At 46.3% G+C, this 16,735-nt stretch overlaps 1 protein-coding gene across 2 annotated transcripts in view; it reads left to right on the forward strand.

Annotated features, from left to right (window-relative positions):
* The window catches only part of OTOF (otoferlin), a 77,604-nt gene that overhangs the window by 9,085 nt on the left and 51,784 nt on the right, over positions 1-16,735 (forward strand). For both annotated transcript variants that reach the window (XM_037528390.2, XM_037528388.2), the window contains exon 2: positions 8,817-8,875. In XM_037528390.2, coding sequence (XP_037384287.1) covers positions 8,817-8,875 — 59 coding nt within the window. The remainder of the gene's footprint in view (positions 1-8,816; positions 8,876-16,735) is intronic.

A 16,735-nucleotide genomic window follows, 5' to 3' on the forward strand; every position in this document is an offset into this window, starting at 1 on the left:
AAATGTCCTGTTTTATAGGGTGTTAGTGACTTTTTTTTTCCTGGTCGCTAGGTGGCGCCAGAGAACTCTCCTATTGTCCTTGGGGGGCTGTTTTTCGCCTCCCCCCACCCCGTGGGACAGAGAACAGAGCGGGAATGGTAGGGTACACCTCAACAGCTTTGGGGTGCTGTGTCTGCCTTGTGCCCCACCGTCGTGGAGAAACCACGCCCCGAATTTTCGTGCCCCGGGTCTCAGTTCAAAGCCCTCAGGTCCAGGACGCGGGCTGTAGCCCAGTTCAGTGGCGCGGGAATGGCGCCTTTTGCACCCGGCTCCCGTGCCTGGGCGCCTGGTTCCTGCTCACTCAGGGAGGGACCTTCACCTCAGTGAGGACCTCCGTGCGTCTCCCCGCAAGCCTAGGTCGTCTCCCCGCAAGCCTAGGTCGCAGGCGCGGGGACCTGGGCAGCTGCGATCCAGGTCTGCACTTGCTTTTCAAGCGCGCCAGGCGCGCCGCGTTTCCCGCGCAGGCTTACCGGCAGCCCGGGCTGTGTGCGCGTCTCCCGGGGTCTTTGTTCTTCTCTAATGGCGCCCGGAGCCGTTCGCTCACCGCCGCGGCGGATCCTGCAGGGTTCGCCTCAGCTCCCGTTCACGGGGTGTGGTGGCTGCAATAGTTCCTTTCCGCTCACAGTCCCGCTTGCTGCGTCGTTTGTTCTTGTGGGTTGTTTTGGTTTGTTGTTTCCTCCTCTCTGCCGGTCGGAGAGTGCCGCCTCTGTGGGCGGGGGAGGGGAGCAGGGTTCTGCGCTTCCCTCCCTTCTAGTCCTCTTTTATGGCCACTTTCTTCTTCGGGCAGTTCGCTGGCGTCACCCGTTTATCTTCCGTGTCCCAGTTCTCACTGGGACCTGCCGCTTTTCCTCCCTATTCACTTTTTTTAATGGGAGATCTTACTCGCAGCGTCTCCTCGCCGCCATGTTGCTCCAGGAAAGTCTCCCAACTCATTTTAAAGCTACACATCGATGTGCTTTTTGAGTCAAGTATTTAGTCACCTGTTTGCTCATTCTTTCATTTATCCAGGTAATAAAATTCACTGCAGGCTAGCTATGTGCCAGGCACTGTTCTAGGCACTAAGGTGGCAGTGGGAAATGAGACAGACGTGGTCCCTGCCGTCGGGGGCAGACAGTCACTGCACGAACCCTCATGAGTGGGACATGCATTTTGAAAAGAAAGGTACAGGTGCATGGCAGCAGGAGGCAGAGGAGATCTCTCAGAGCAGGAGGTCTGCAAGCAAGACCAGGGGGCGAGATCAGGGTTCCTTGGAACAGATAACAAGGGAGCATAAGAAGGGAGGTAGGAGCTGGCCGCCCTGGAGCCACGGACATGACTCTGCAGAAGAGTACAGGGCCCAGGAGGAAGTTTTACTGGGCAGGAGACAGGACAGGCACTTCGACCTAACTGACTTTTCTAGTATATTACACTCTAAAACTATACACATTCTTCGCAAATGCATATGGAACACACATCAAGATGGACTATATGCCAGGTGCTAGACAAGTCTTAGTACATTTCAAAACATTGACATCTTATGAAGTAAGCTCTCTGATCACACTGGAAATTCAATTAGAAGTTAATAGCAATAAGAGTTATTCAAACCCTCCAAATATTTGGAAAGTGATAAATATCCTTCTAAATAATCATGGTGAAAGCAGAAGACAAAAAAAATATATACAGGGGGCCTCCCTGGTGATGCAAGGGGTTAAGACGCAACCTTGTGAAGCTGTCCACAGCCTCTGTAGCATGAGTTCTATCTCTGGCCCGCCAGGGAGCAACCCACATGGCGCAGCAGACCTCTCCTGATTCTCCCGCTGCTCCCTCAGCGATGTATTTCAGTCAGTCTGCCTGTTCTGTTCCCCACTCTGTCTCTGGTGAATCCTCTCACCCCCCACACCTCTGACCTGTACCCCAGTTCTTGTACGCATAAATAAATCTTTAAAAAACCCTATATATATATATATAAACCCTATTTTATATATATATATATATATATATATAAAACACTTCCAACTGAATGGTAATGAAAGTCCAACATATCAATATTTATAGTTTTAAATCCTTACTTTAAATCCTAGAGCAGAAACAAAGAAAGTATAAAATCAATGATCTATTTTCTGCCTTAAGAACCTGCTAAAAGAGGAGCAACTTAAACCCACGTCCTGAAAACATAATGTTAAGTGGATAAGCCAAACACAAAAGACCACAGATTATATGATTTCATTTCTATGAAATTCCCAGAATAGACAAATCCATAGAGACAGAAATTAGATTAGTGGTTTCAGGGGCAGAAGGAGAGAATGGGGGTGACTGCTAATGAGTATGAGTGTTTTGGTGGGGGAGGGATGATGAAAATATTCTGGAATTAGATAGTGGTGAATTATATTTCAATAAATAAAAATGAAAACAACCTAAGAAAAGCTAAATCCAAGGCAAGTATAAGAAAATAAGTAGAGGAAAAACAACATTGAAAGGTAGCAAAGCCAAAAGTTGGTACTTGTCGGGGGGCGAGGGCAGGGACTAGGTAAATTGTAGAAGACTGATCAAGAGAAAAAAAACAAAAACAAGGAAATACAAATCACCAATATCAGGAACAAGAGAGGGAATCATATCACATTCAAAGGAAAACAAAGGGATATTATAAATAACTTTATCTCAATTTCTACAACTCCCACAGGATGGACAAATTCCTTGAAAAACAACTTACCAAAACTGATCTAAAAAGAAATACAGAATGGGAAGAGTTCAATATCTATTAAAGAAATAAAATTTGTAATAACAATTATGATGATGGTAATGACACTACACCACCTTCCCATAAAGAAAGCTTCAGGTCTAGATAACCACACTGGTGAATTCCAGAAAACATTTAAGGGGCAAATAATACCAATTTTAAACAAACTTTCAGAAAATAGAGGAAAGAGGTTTTGATAACAAAACTTGATAAAGATCCTACACAACAAGAAAATAAGAGCCCAATATCCTTCATGATGATATGTGTAAAAATCCTTAACAAAATATTTGCCAATAAATGTTAGTCAATTAAGTAGAAATATATGAATGGAATAGCACATCAAGTTTTATCCCTAAAATGCAAGTTTAGTTTAAAATTAGAAAATCAATCAAGCTATATCACCAAATCAACATAATAAAGGAGAAGAACCATGCGATTATGTCAATAGGAATCAAGACGTGTGTCATGAACCTTAGAACAGGTATACAGATCAAAGAAACAAAAGCAAGTGTCCAGGAAACGCCCCCACCCAGTTAAGTGATTTTCAATTTAGATGTTAGCTAGAAGAATAAATACCTATATGGGAGGGAAATGAGTATCAGAGTCCTATCTTATTCCACATGCAAAAATTATTTCAAGATGGATTATAAACTAAATCAAAGAAATATAGAATATCTCTATTAAATTCTTGGATTAGACGAAGATTTGTTAAAGAAGCCATAAAAACAAAAAGTATAAGAAATAAAATTTGCCAAAATTGATAACTTGGAGTTATTAAAAACACTACTCCTTGGACGTCCCTGGTGGTGCAAGGGGTTAAGTCTCAGCACTATTAAACTATCGGCAGCCACTGCAACATGAGTTTTATCCCTGATCCCCGGCCAGGGAGTTGACCCACATGGTGCAGCAGACCTCACCTGTCAAGCCCGCTGCTCCCCTCAGCAGTGTATTTCAGTAGATCTGTCTGTTCTGCTCCCCACTGTCTCTGGTGAATCCTCTCACCCCCCACACCTCTGGCCTACAATTCAGCTCTTGTATGCATAAATAAATAAAATAAATCTTAAAAAAACACCTACTCATTAATAAACACATCGAAGACTATAAGAAAGCATCAGATAAAAACACACATTTAAAGACTAGTAGACAGAGTACATGAAGAACCCCTACAGATCCATAACAAAAAAGATAAATGAGCAAGAATTTTAATAGGCAAAAGACTTGAGTATTTTCTCCAGTAATTATACAAATGATCAGTATACACACAAGTCATCCACGTTGTTAGCAAACCCAGAATGAGATGCTATTTCACATGCACTAAAATAGAAAAATCAATGTCGATGAGGATGTGGGACAACTAAAACTTCTACACTGTGCCCAGGATTTGTAAAAGGTCTAATTGCTTTGGAGGACTGGCAGTTTCTCATCAAATTGAACAAGCACCTACCCTGGGTCCCAGAGAACCTGCTTTCAGGCATGTCCCCAAGAGAAATGCAATTCTATGTCCACAGAAATACTTTCACAAGAATGTTTACAGCAACTTTACTAGTAATAGCCCAACACTGGAAGCAACTCCCAACGTATCAACAGGTTGTGGTCTCGTCATTCATAGCACGGAACGTTACTCAAAAACAGCAGTGAATGAATCATTGACACATCGACTATAGGGATGAATCACAAAGCATTACATTGACGCGAAGTAACGAGACACCCGAAAAGTACCTTCTGTCTGAAACCATCTATGTAAAGTTTAAATCAGGCACAACTGATCTTTGGTGATAAAAGTCAGAGCCCTGGTTGCCTATTGAGGGTGGGGGTAGAGATCAGCTGGAAAGTGGGGGACCAGGGACATTTTAAGGGAATGGGAAGGGTCTACATCTTGTTTGTGTGGTGATTATATAGGTTTATAAATGTGTTTCTCGAAACTCATTGAGCTGTTCACTTAAGATCTGTAAGGGTAAATTTTACCTCATTAAAAAAAGAGCTCATCATACCTAAAATACCTAAAACTGGAAAAAACATTATATAAGATGAGGGGGAAAATTGTTCCTGATTACCTATTACTAAAAATAAGCTACAAAATGTCATTCATAATAGAGGAGACCATTTTTGTATTTAAGACATAAATGTCAAAAGGAAAAACAGGACTCCTCCTTCGTAGATTCATTGTCATTTTTAATTGGGTAATGAGCCATGCAACAGGAGTTTAAGAACTGTCATTTCCTCCATTTAATGGGTGAGGAAACTAAGGCAAAGAGATGGTCTCTTCTCTGGCAAGTGGAAGAGCAGGGGTTTGAACCCCGGGCTGCTTAGTACCTTACCACAGCCCTCTGGCCCCTGCCAGATGCTCTAAGCCGCTTTCACTGAGCGTGTCCCACGGACCCCTACAGTGGTTCCACGAAGTACTGGTCACCATAATTGCCCCCAGTCACAGATGATGACTGGGAGACCCCGAGGGACTGAACGGTCGGGTCCAGGCCCCCAGCCCTTGAGCTGCATCCCAGTCTCCACACCTGATTGGGCCCGGGCCTCTTGGGCGCCGCCTCTTTTCCTGCAGCCCGGTGCCCTGCTTCCTGGTGCTTGTTGGAGCAGCTTTCAAAAAGAACAGGGCGACATGAACTGGGGAACTGGGAGGATGAGAAGCGCAGGGCCCCCGTGAGGAGCCGGCTGGCTGTGGGAGGGAGAGCAGACTCAGCTACGACAGTACCGCAGGAGCCTGTGCTTCACCCGGGCTCCAGTGGGCTTTGAACACCGCCCTACCCACCTGTCCACCCCTCATCCCACCCCAGTCCAGCTCTAGCAGGTGAACTGTCTGGAGGAGGAGCTGTCAGTGCAAATGAGGTATTTGTTCCCTTAAGTTACATTATCATATAAGCCAGCACTTCATCCTGGGTGTGAGGCGGAGCAGAGCTGAGCTCACCATCATCTTGGGAGGTGGCTGCTCTGCATATATTTGAAAATGGAGAATGACTCAAAACTTACTATGACGTTTGGGCTCCCAAACCCCTCTTTTGGGGTAAATCTGATGGCCTGGCCCTTATGCCATTGTGGGCACTGACTCTGCTGTCCTAACCGCATTTATTGACTCAGGGAGTTTATTTCAAACAGCTCAGCCTTCCCATGAGCAGCTGCCCCTGGAAGGAGAGAGCTGGTGCAGCCTCACCTCATCCCTGGGCTCCTGCCACAGCAGCCTCTCCCCAGCAGAGAACAGGCTATTTTCTTTCTCTCAAGTCTTTCTCGGTCTTCTCTGTGTCTTGAAAGTGGATTGGATTTGGAGATTTTTAAATGATTTTGTCTGAAAGCCGCTTAAAAGGCAGTTGAAATGTCAACAAGACTGGTGTGGCATGGAGCAGGTGTTAAGTGGAAAGAGAGGGGCTAGCAATCCCCTCCTAACTTGAAAGGGGTGAGAGAGGTACCCTGGCTCTGTCCTGATGAACAGAAATGGACACTTGAATGACCCTGCCCTGGTCATACAATCCCTCTGAAAAGGAAGCTTTTCAAAAACCCTTAAGAAGGACATTTTGTTTTCTTAATAAGTTTGCCTTTTGCACTGTTTCTGTACAATTGATTTGATTTGTTTTTTCGTATCTAGTTAAAATTTGGCTCATCCTGTTTGACAACATTCACCACATTTAAATACCCATGACCCAAAGCAATGATGTTTTCCTGCTTTTCAAGACAGAGCCCTGATGGATCAATTGCACAGTGGATAATTTCACTGCATTTCACACCGTCTCTAACAAGGAGCCAGGACATGTGCAAGCAGGGCCGGCTTTCAGTCTCGGTAGCTCGGGGGAACTACTAAAGCCATCATGGACAGTCCCTCCCTCCCCTCCCTGGCTGGGTGGCTTAGTGTTCAGTCCAGGAGACCCAGGCTGGTCCAGGTCTTGCAGGATGGAAAAGACCCTTGGGTATTCCGAGCCCCAGGTCCTAGGGGAGCCTCAACGCACAAATATGCTCACCTGAGTCTCCATCTACACTGTGTCACCTGTGGGGAAAATCAAGAGGGGCGCAGGCACCATCTTTCCTATTTCTTTCTTTTCCTCTGGCTGCTTTGGGTTTGTTGTTGAGATGTTTTGTTTTGTCCCCGGCTAGTGCTAAAGAGTCCTTCTTGCCCATCTGTCTACTTCACATCTCTTTTCCATGTGTACAGCTTCTGCTTTACAGCTTCTTCCTCATTTTCTTGGATGCACCCCACCCACCCACAGGCTGCCACCCTCCAAACACACACAGCTGTGCACACAAACACATCCACACACACTCGTACACACACACCCTTCTTCAGACCCTCCTGCCTCAAACCCCTGGCCTCCTCATCAGGAGGCAGTTCTGTGTAACTGGGACTCTCTCCTGAGTCCCGAGAGCCTGGCAGGCCCTGAAGCAGTCAGCCCAGGCCTCTTGCCTGGGAAGGCAACAGGGGCCAGAGGAGACAAGTGGCCCCCAGGGAGACTGTGCCCCACTGCCATGAGGGCCCAGTGGGCTCCTCTCCAGCCCCTCCCTGGCTTGGGGCTAGTCCTACTGGGTCTCCCAGATTTTCTGTGGGGAGAAAAGCACAGTGTGGCCCCCAAGTCCTCTGCTGGGTCCCAGCCTGCTCATCAGCAACAACCCAAAGTAACCCTAAGAATGGGACTGAGATCGACCTTGAGATAACTGTTTAGTGGATGACCTGCTGATTTAGGCTGGAGGGGACTTGAAAGCATTTTTCTTTTGATTACAGAAGCAAAGCAGGGTCATTGAAAAAAACTGCAAATTCAAGTGTCTACAACAAAACATTCAAGTATGCTGTTTTCTATGTCTTCTTACTCCTCTTGCCTAGAAATAGCTATGATTTTAAATCTTTGTCTATTCACATATAAAACAATTGTGTTTTGGGGTGTATTTGAAGTCTTTGTCTATTCACATGTAAAACAACTGTGGTTTGGGGTGCATTTATAAAGAGAATCCTATTATAGAAGCTACCTTTTTCTTTTCCTTTCTCTTTAGTGTAGACTTGACAGATGATAATAAATTAATTCTAAATAAAAAAAAATGAACCCATCCCATCTCTGGATTTCTCCTCGTAGAATTACAACCCTTGCCTCTTTGCTCCCACCCACCCCAAACCAGTATTTACCCTTCCTTCTCCTGCAAAACTGCCCCTTGGGGTATGTATTGCACAGGTGACCTGCCCCTGCCTTGCCCTCCCAGGCCAGAAGCTCCCTGGGCGCAGGCACCTGTGCATGCACCACCCCTCTGCCCCGAGTCCCAGGCACGTGGTCCTCAGCACGGAGGCCAGTGAGCCTTCTCTAAGTGAGCTGGACTGGCCCAGGCATCCCTCTCATTGCCACCACTTCCCCCACCCCAACCTGCCTCCTCCTCTCCTGACTAAGGTTCTCCCAGCAACTTGGGCCAGTTCTGACAGAATGGGCCAGGAAGGCAGCAACTTTATGTCTGTCCTGGTGGGTGGCATGGCATGTGAGTGGTGAAGGGGTCTGGAAACATGTGTCCCATCACATTCTCGGCTACCTGCCCCAGAGGAGAAAAACTCAAGCTTGACAGAAAAGTGACTGCGAGTGTGAAGGGAGGGTCTTGATTCCCTGGAAGAAAGCTCAAGTGTGGTTGACTGTCCTGGATCCTGGCTGGGGAAGCACCGGGGCCTGGCAGCAGACAGGGTCACAGAAAGAGGGCTGGCAGCAGGGGTCCACCCCCGTGCTAGCACAGGCTTCTGCAACCAGGAAGGCCCACAGACAGAGAAAGCCAAGAAGGCCATTGGGAGCCATGCTGGAGAAAAGAGGCCGCCCCACTCTGTCTCGGACCAGCCTGGTGCCCCCAGTACTTTGGGATCCTCATTGTGCAGTGGAGCTAATGCCTTTGAACTGCTTGCCCCACAAGGCTGCTGAGGGGTCAGATATGACAGTATGGGAACCTGCCCCCTCTGGAATTGCTGCCCAAGACACACACTCCCAGGGTCATAGTCGTGCTGCATGAACCCAAATGCTGGAAACCCAAAACCCAGGCAGAGAGCTCTGACCCCACGTGTGTGTCCAGGGAGTTCTGACTCAAAACTGTCCTCTTTCCCCCACAGGGCAATCCTTCTACTCCCGGGTCCTAGAGAACTGTGAGGATGTGGCTGACTTCGACGAGGTAGGATGCCCTGAGCAGGCAGGGAGCAGTGCCCTCCCTGCCTCCTGCCCCCACCCATCTGGTTTGCTTCATGGGCGACGGGAGGGTGTGGAGGAGACTCCAGCTCCCCCTCCACGCGCTGCCCCTGAGGGATTTCTGCACAAGAGACCCCCCTGTGACGCGAACCACACAGAGCAGGGCTGTCCAGACCAACCCACAGCCCTGTGGGAGTCTTTTGTGCTCCTGGGAGCAAGGGCCTGCCCCACCTGTGCGGTGTTGTAGTCCTGAGAACAAGCCACCAGCTGAGGGTCCAACAGGGCCAGAGGAGAGGGGTTCCCGGGGCAGTGAAAGACCCAGGCTAACCCCACCTGGACTTCCAGCAAAGCCAGTCTTGTGTGGCCCTCATCCCTTTCTCTTTAAGAGCGACTGGGGTCAATTTTCCACTGTATCATCTTCAAAAACTTTTCTTGTTTTAAGCCATCAGCTCATAGGACTGAATAAACCGTTTATCTCAATTTAGGGCACATTATCCGTTTGGTCCCAACAGGCCCTGCTCTTGTTTTTAAGTACGTGTGCTTGCAGGGATGTGTGTGTGTTTTCTTTTATCCTCTATTTCTTTCCCTCCATTCAAATGTATTTAATGTGTCTCTTCTGATTTCCCGTGTAGTCCTACAAAATTTGTCTTGCTGTCTTGGAGCATATAATTTTTGTTCATTTAAATGGGCTTGTGTTATGTGTTTCTTTTGGTTTCCCACACAACAGTTTGCTTCATGAACATTGGTGGGGATGGCGGGCATGTTTCCCATATTCCTGCTACTAAAGGGACAAAATGTGTCTACGGTTTCTCATCGAACACAATTGTTGTAGTAGGATCTTATTATTGAACGCTATCTTACTAATTTACTGAGCTGTTATTATGAAAGATTGTTGACCTGTATCAAAAGTTTTTCTGAATGGATTCAGATTATTATCTCACTCTTTAGTATATCGTGTAATGTATTACCTTTAATATACTGTTAAACGCAATTGGCAAATGTATTTATTTAGGAATTTTGCAGCAATGTTCACAAAAATTTTTGACCTAAAATTTTCCGAAACAACACACATAGAATAGGAGTTTACTCTTCTTTGACATTTTGAAAGAATAAAATGTAAAAATAGATTCATCTGGATAGTCTGGGGAGAGGAGCTCTTTGATGCCCTTTTGAATTTGTCTTCTTGTGCCAATTTTGGATTTTTATGTTTTTCTAAGGATTTTACGTTTCACTTAGGTTTAAAAACTTATGAGCACAGATTTGGCCATGACATTTTTAAGAGTTTCAAATCTTTATTCTGCCTATAGTCATTCCCCTTTTTACTCCATATTTCATTTATTTGTATCTTCTCCCTGTTTTCCTTGGTCATTTTTGCTAAAGACCTGTATCCCATTAATCTTCCCAAAGAATCAGCTCTTGGTTTCATTAATCTCTGTTGTTCTTTTTGCTTCCCATTTCATTGATTACTTGTTCCCCTTTTCTCTGTTTATTTTATTTTGCTCTGTGGGATCCCCCCACCACCAATTTCTTGAGTTGCATCCTAAGATATTATTTCTTTTCTTCTCTCATTTTTTTAATGTGTATTTTAAACTATAAATTTTGCTATACATACATTTTCTGTATGGTTTTCCTTATTATTTACTTTTAAACATTTCTTATTTTCTTTTAGACTTTTCTTTTAAACTTGAGCTATATAATAATGTTATATTGAACTCTATATAACTTTTTCAGCTCCTTATTTTATTTCTATCTAGTTTTACTACATTATGATCAAAAATCATAGTCCAGAATATTGATCCTTTGGAATTTATTGAGACTTCTATAATGCCTAATCCACAATCATAAATGCTCCCACTGCCGAAAAGAGATACGTTCAGTGGCGAGTTCTATAAATAGTGCAATCTAAGTATGAACTTATTAGTTATGTTACTCAATTCTTCAAATTTTGTTTTTCTCTGTTTGATCTATCAGTTTCAAGTAATTGTATTAAAATCTTTAAGGATAATTCTGATTTTTATATCTCTCCCTGTTCTAATAGTTGTTGCTTGATGTAGTTTAAAATTTTTGCTAGTTGCCCATATGTTTATGATGGTTATCTTGTCTATTTTTCCTTTTATCAGTATTTAATATCTTTGTCATTTATGATGGTTTTTTTTTTTTTTTACATTCATTTCTAGGTTACCAGCTATTAATAGTGCTATCTCAGCTTATTTTGGTCCATTTTTACTTACATTATTTTCAATCTTTTTATTTTCTTAGTATCTTTTTCCATGTCTTTATTTTCAACATTTCTAGGCACCTTTTAAATTCATGTTTCATCTTAGAGCATTTATTATTAGATTTTACTTTGTTACCCAATATGAGAGTCTCTTTTAATTGATTAGTTTTATCCATTTACATCTATTGTAGTTAATTTTACTATTGTCTTACTTTTACCACTATCTTATTTTATATTTTCCATTTACTATACATTTTGTCTTTTTTAATCCTCCTTCCTATCAAGCCATCAGATAGGTTGGGTTTTCTTCTGTAAAAATTTTATGTTCTATTTTTGTTTTTAGAGTAGTCACCCTGACTATCTTTATACATCCCCAAATGAATCAAAAATTATAGTTTCTCCCTAATTTTTATTGTGTCTCTAACAATTACTATTTTAATATTCTTCTTTGCCTCTTTGATCTCCCCACATCCTCATGCTGATATTGTCTAGTTAGAATTTTAATGCTAGGTTCTTTTGAATATGTATTCACTTTTACTTTCATTTGTCTTACTCATTTTATTTTTTTTTTAAAGACAACAACCATCTTTGCTTTACTTCTCATATTTTTTGAAGTATCTCTTGGTATTGTTTTTCTTCTAATTTGAATACTTCCTCCAAAAACATTTTTAATTTGGGTGATGTGCAGCAAACCTTCAAAGCTTTATAAATCTGAGGATATTTTTCCTATTTCTTTAAATTGTTTCAAATTCTAGACATGGAATTGTACCTTCACAAGTTCAAAAATAGCATTCCACGTTGCTGCAAGAAAGTCTAAAGACAATCTGATTCTTCTAAGTTTGGGAGGGATCTTTTCTTTCTTTCTGGAAAATAGTATATGATTTTATCTTTGATATTCTTAAATTTTATTATCATGTGTTTATCTTCCCCCTTTTTGTGCCATTTTCTGAGACCTTCCAAATCTAAGGTCTTTCATCTTTGGTTCATTATAGAAAACTCTATCTCCATTTTTTTCAAACATCCCTTTCATTTGCCTTTTAAATCTTTCTTTCCTCTGCAACTCCTATTGTCAGATGTCAGTACCTATTTGCTATTGTCTTCAAATTGATCTTCCATTTTTGCCATTTTGTTTTCTTATGATTCCTTTTCCCTGCTTTGCCAGTGTATTTCTTTGTGGTCCATTCATCTAGTGACCCTGCTCCAGCTGGCCTGTGCTGTTCAGGGTGCTGTCTTCCTTCTAGGGAGAGCTTCTGTCCATGCATCTTTTTTTTACTGTGCCCTCTTCAAACACCCCGGAATCAGCTACTCTGTCCAGTAACAGGTATGGGGACACATCAAAGGCCTGTCTATCTCAGTTCTTAGGGTTTGAAGGGCAGGCGTGAGCAGCAAGGCCCACCACCTCCCCCAAGACCCGGTCACCCTCTCATCTCTAAGCCTTTAAGGAGAGATACTGGATAGAAGGCAGTCTAGATTTTTAGCAAACTAGCTTTGGGGGCTAAGTGAGCTGTAGAAGGCGTGAGCAGCTGGCTCATCAACACCTATTTTCAGTTCTCATCAGTCCTCATCCCAGAGCTACTGTCACTATTTTATCCATAAAGGTCCTGGCAATGGTTGCCCCAAGGTATCCCAAGGAGAGCAGAGCTCACAAAGATCTCTTCCGACATGCTCTACCCCTGCGGCTTCTACTCAGCCCTGGCCCATGCTGAGCAGCCTCTCCCCTGCCCTCCCTGCCCAACCCCCCATAACCCAACAGCAGCTCAACAGCCCTGGCCCCCCAGTCTTCTCACTACCCTTTGTATGTTTGTCGGCTTGTTGCTTCCTGGAATCCACATACTTTCTTTGGCTTCTCCAGTGTCGACTTTGGGGTGAGAACCAGCAGTCTAAGTCACATTTTGGCACGTTCACATCTGTTGTGACCCCGCAGAATAGCTGACCCCTACTTTCCTGGGCTTTGCCTCTCATCTGGCTCTGTTGGGGCTGGGAAGGGCCACTGTTCCCTCTGTAGCTGGGATTTAGTGGAGCACGTGGAGGCTTGGGCCACGCTGCTCCCCACCCCCAGACCCATCACACAGTGCACTTGGTCTGTGGGAGCTTCAGATTCAGGGCAGCAAGGCCTCCCCTTCTCACCTGGGCTAAGGAGCAGCTGTTAACCACTGCAGCCCCAAGCTGGCGCTCCTCTCTGCACCCCAGGGACACAGTTGCTCTGCCTCCCTCCGGTGTCCCCACAGCTCAGGGGACATTCAAACTCACCATTTAAAGGGAGTGAATTTTAAGGTCAGGACCAGTAAAGGGAACATATTTTGACAATTACCAATATTTTATGTCTGGTAACATAGAAGGGCTTAAATATATCTACCATATGTTTTAAAAGAAGCTTTGAAATTAATTGAAAAACATTTTGCTACTACAATGTAAAATAGTTTTAATGAGTTCTGTTTTATCGTCTTTCTTGGTTCCAAAGTCACAGATCCTAAAGTTATGACACCTATTTCTGAAGGCATGCTGTCAGGAATGCTGCTTGGGAAATTTGTTTTCCTGAGTCATATTGGAAGTATGATTATAAAGTTTGCCTCAACTTCAAAAATATATAAATAAATAAAGTGAGTGGCCAGAGCTAGGAGGGCTCTGTCCAGACATCTCCCCATCTGGCTCCATGACTTTCTGCTCTGTTTCTAAGCCTTGGTCACCCCATTTGTCAAGTGGGCTGGGTATAAATTCTGTCTGCAAATGATGAACAAAGTGCGGGGCTGTGGTGATGGCGGAGACATTGCTGCATCCTGAACCAGCTGTCCTGGCCTCAGGCCTCCATGCAACAACCTGCCAGAAGGGCTGATTGGAGCCTAGGCAGCCTGGCCCTCTCTCTCACAGTCCTGTCCCCCTGGGCCTCTCCCCCTAACCAGGCAGGAAGTCTGGCTCCTCTATGTCACTAAGTCTCCCTGGGGACATGTCCACCAAGGCCTCCTGCCAGTGAGCAACCTGATGCCCCTTCCAAGGGCATGCCACCCCTTTCCATTCACTGTGCCCGGACACCTGAGCCACAGGTGTACATGACATTCCAAGTTAATCACCATGTCCTTCCTCTTCCCAGTGCTGCTCAGCGCGGGGCAGGTGGAGAGTCAGCACCTACTGTGTGCCGGGTGCTGGGGTTCAGGGAGAAGCAGGCTCAGCAGCACACGAGGATCCAAGGGTCAGCGCAGGAACTTGGGCAGCGGGGAGCCTCGGGGGCAGCAGCCAGAGGCCAGGGAAGGGGCAGGAGCCAGGGCATTAGGAGAAAAAGCAGATGGAATCAGAGTGCAGGAAAGAGCAGAGTCCGCCTGGGGAAAGCTCTGTGCACCGGCTGGCTGGCAGGGAAGTCTCCAATTGTCACGACGGGAACCCACAGGCATTTAGTGGAGTGGGGACAAGGAATGGCTTGCTGTGCTGAGGCCCTCCCACACCACAGCACGTGCCCATCACCCACTGGGCAGCCCGCAGGAGATGATGACAGCCGCTCCCAGCAGCAATGCTGTGCTGCTTCCTGAGTGAGCGAGTCTCCCGGGCAACCCACAGATGAAACTCCAGCTCAGGGAGCACACGTCCTTCCCCGGGAGACAGAGCTGTGTGTGGCTAAGCCAGGAGGCAAGTGTGTGTGCTTAGGCCCCCTCTGGGTGCAGCAGGTGGAAGCTGCTCCTGGGCCCACGCCTGCCAGACCTCACTGGGGTCTCTGCATGACCCTGCTGCCACATCTCCTCAGAGAAGCAGTCCAGCCTAGTCACTGCTGTCCTGCAGGATGCCCCCTGACAAGCAGGGGAGGCCACCTTCCCACTCCCTGCTCAGGGGCCCAGGGGCCTCTCCCCTGAGCTGGGAACTGCACCCATGCTCACACTTGTGTCCCCCTGGGGTGGACAAGCCCTAAACTTCCCTGGCTGGTCTCTGAGTGAAAGCCAGTCTGTAGGCAGGTCCAGAACAAACTCAGAAAAGGAGACTCCTCTTCCCCTAGCAAAACCTCTAAAGGAAGGTCTCTTGGCTTCCCAGAAGGCTGCATGTCCCTCCCTTAATGCACCCAGGCCTGCAGGGACCAGCGCAGTGAGGTAGACAGCACATTCCCGGGAGTCCTGAGGCCTGGGCCACAGTCCTCACTGCAGTATGCACCAGCTCTGTGGCCTTGGGCTGGTCCCTCAGCCTCTCTGGGCCTCGGCTTCCCCTTCTGTCAAACTGGGGATACACGTCTTGCTCTGTCTGCCCTGCAGGACTGCTGCATAGCCGAAAATGAATTAAAAGACATGAAAGCAGGTGTCCTTCCCTCCACCACTCAGACCAGAATGACAGGGGACTGCTGTTGACCAGGCTGAGTGGGGAGGAAGAGGCCGTGGAAAAAAGACAATGCTCCAAACAACAATGGGTGGAAAAGGAGCCTGGATGTGGTGTCTCCTTTCCCAGAGGCTGGAACCTGAGATCCTACATTTAACCTACAATGAGAGAGAGTGGGAGGGAGGGAGGGTGAGAGAGAGAGAGAGACAGAGGGAGAGAGAGAGAGAGAGAGCAGCCAGCAGAGGCCCCTGTCCTGGGGACACCAGGACAGACACACTGAGCCTCAAGCCTACCTTCAGCTCTAAGACAGGCCCTGTGGACTGTCCCTTTAAGGATGCTGCCTTGCTAGCAGGATGGTTCTAGACCCAGTCAATGAGCTAGGTCAAAATAATCCAGGTCATTCTCCAACCTGCAACAGGGAAAGCTTACTGTGGAGTTCTAGATCGTGGCACTGATAAGGTACAGAACTCCGCCATCCTGCCAGCACCAGCCAGATCAAGGCCAGGAGCTGGTGAACCCCATCATGACCCATTATGACTCTATGTGCCCAGGGCTCCTCAGACCCCACCAGACAGAGGTTCCTCTCCCCTCCTCCCTCCCTAATGTCAGCTGCCTTACTTCTGACAATATTCCTGTCACAGGCTGCAATTTCAGGTCTCTAGAACAATCCAGAAGCTCCTAAAGGACTGGGAAACACTGGGGCCACAGTGTCATGCATAGAACCTGGCACACAGAACGTTTGCCCCTGAATGGGGCTTGCTTAGGACAACCTGAGGGACTTGTTTGGCTCAGCTACTACCTAGTTTCCTGGAGCGTTTGGAGGCTGGTGCAGAATCAGATCTTAGATGAGATTCAGGTTCTCCTGGCCCAGTCTCTAGGCCACAGATTTTCAGGGCACCTCTAGAAATAGAGGGCAAACCCTCAGCTGCTGTGGCCTCAGGAAGAAAATCACATCACTCAGAGAGAGGCCCTCTGTCCCCAAAAGCCACCTGTCATCCTTATAAGTGTCTGTCCCCAAGGGCACAGGCTCCTGGAACTACAAGAGCCATTACAATGCACTGCAATGCACTACCATGTCGATCAAGCACTTGCCCTGTGACAGGCCCCGTGCTGAGTGCTTCTCCCCAAGAACAGTCCAGTGGCCATCACCCTTTCTTCACTGAGGTGTGAGAGATGGGCCAACCTGCCCAAACTCACACCGCCAGCAAGGAGCAGCCCCGTGCCACTTGAGTCCTCTTTGCTGAGTGCCTACTGCATACTAGGCACTGTGTAGATGCAAGGACATCAGTGAGGGAGAGAGCTGGGCCGGCCACCTCTGCTCATGCCAGAATTGCTCTG

Source organism: Talpa occidentalis, unplaced genomic scaffold (genome assembly GCF_014898055.3).
Source record: "Talpa occidentalis isolate TD23 unplaced genomic scaffold, MPIMG_talOcc4v2.1 talOcc4.5, whole genome shotgun sequence".
NCBI classification, from domain to species: Eukaryota; Metazoa; Chordata; class Mammalia; order Eulipotyphla; family Talpidae; genus Talpa; species Talpa occidentalis.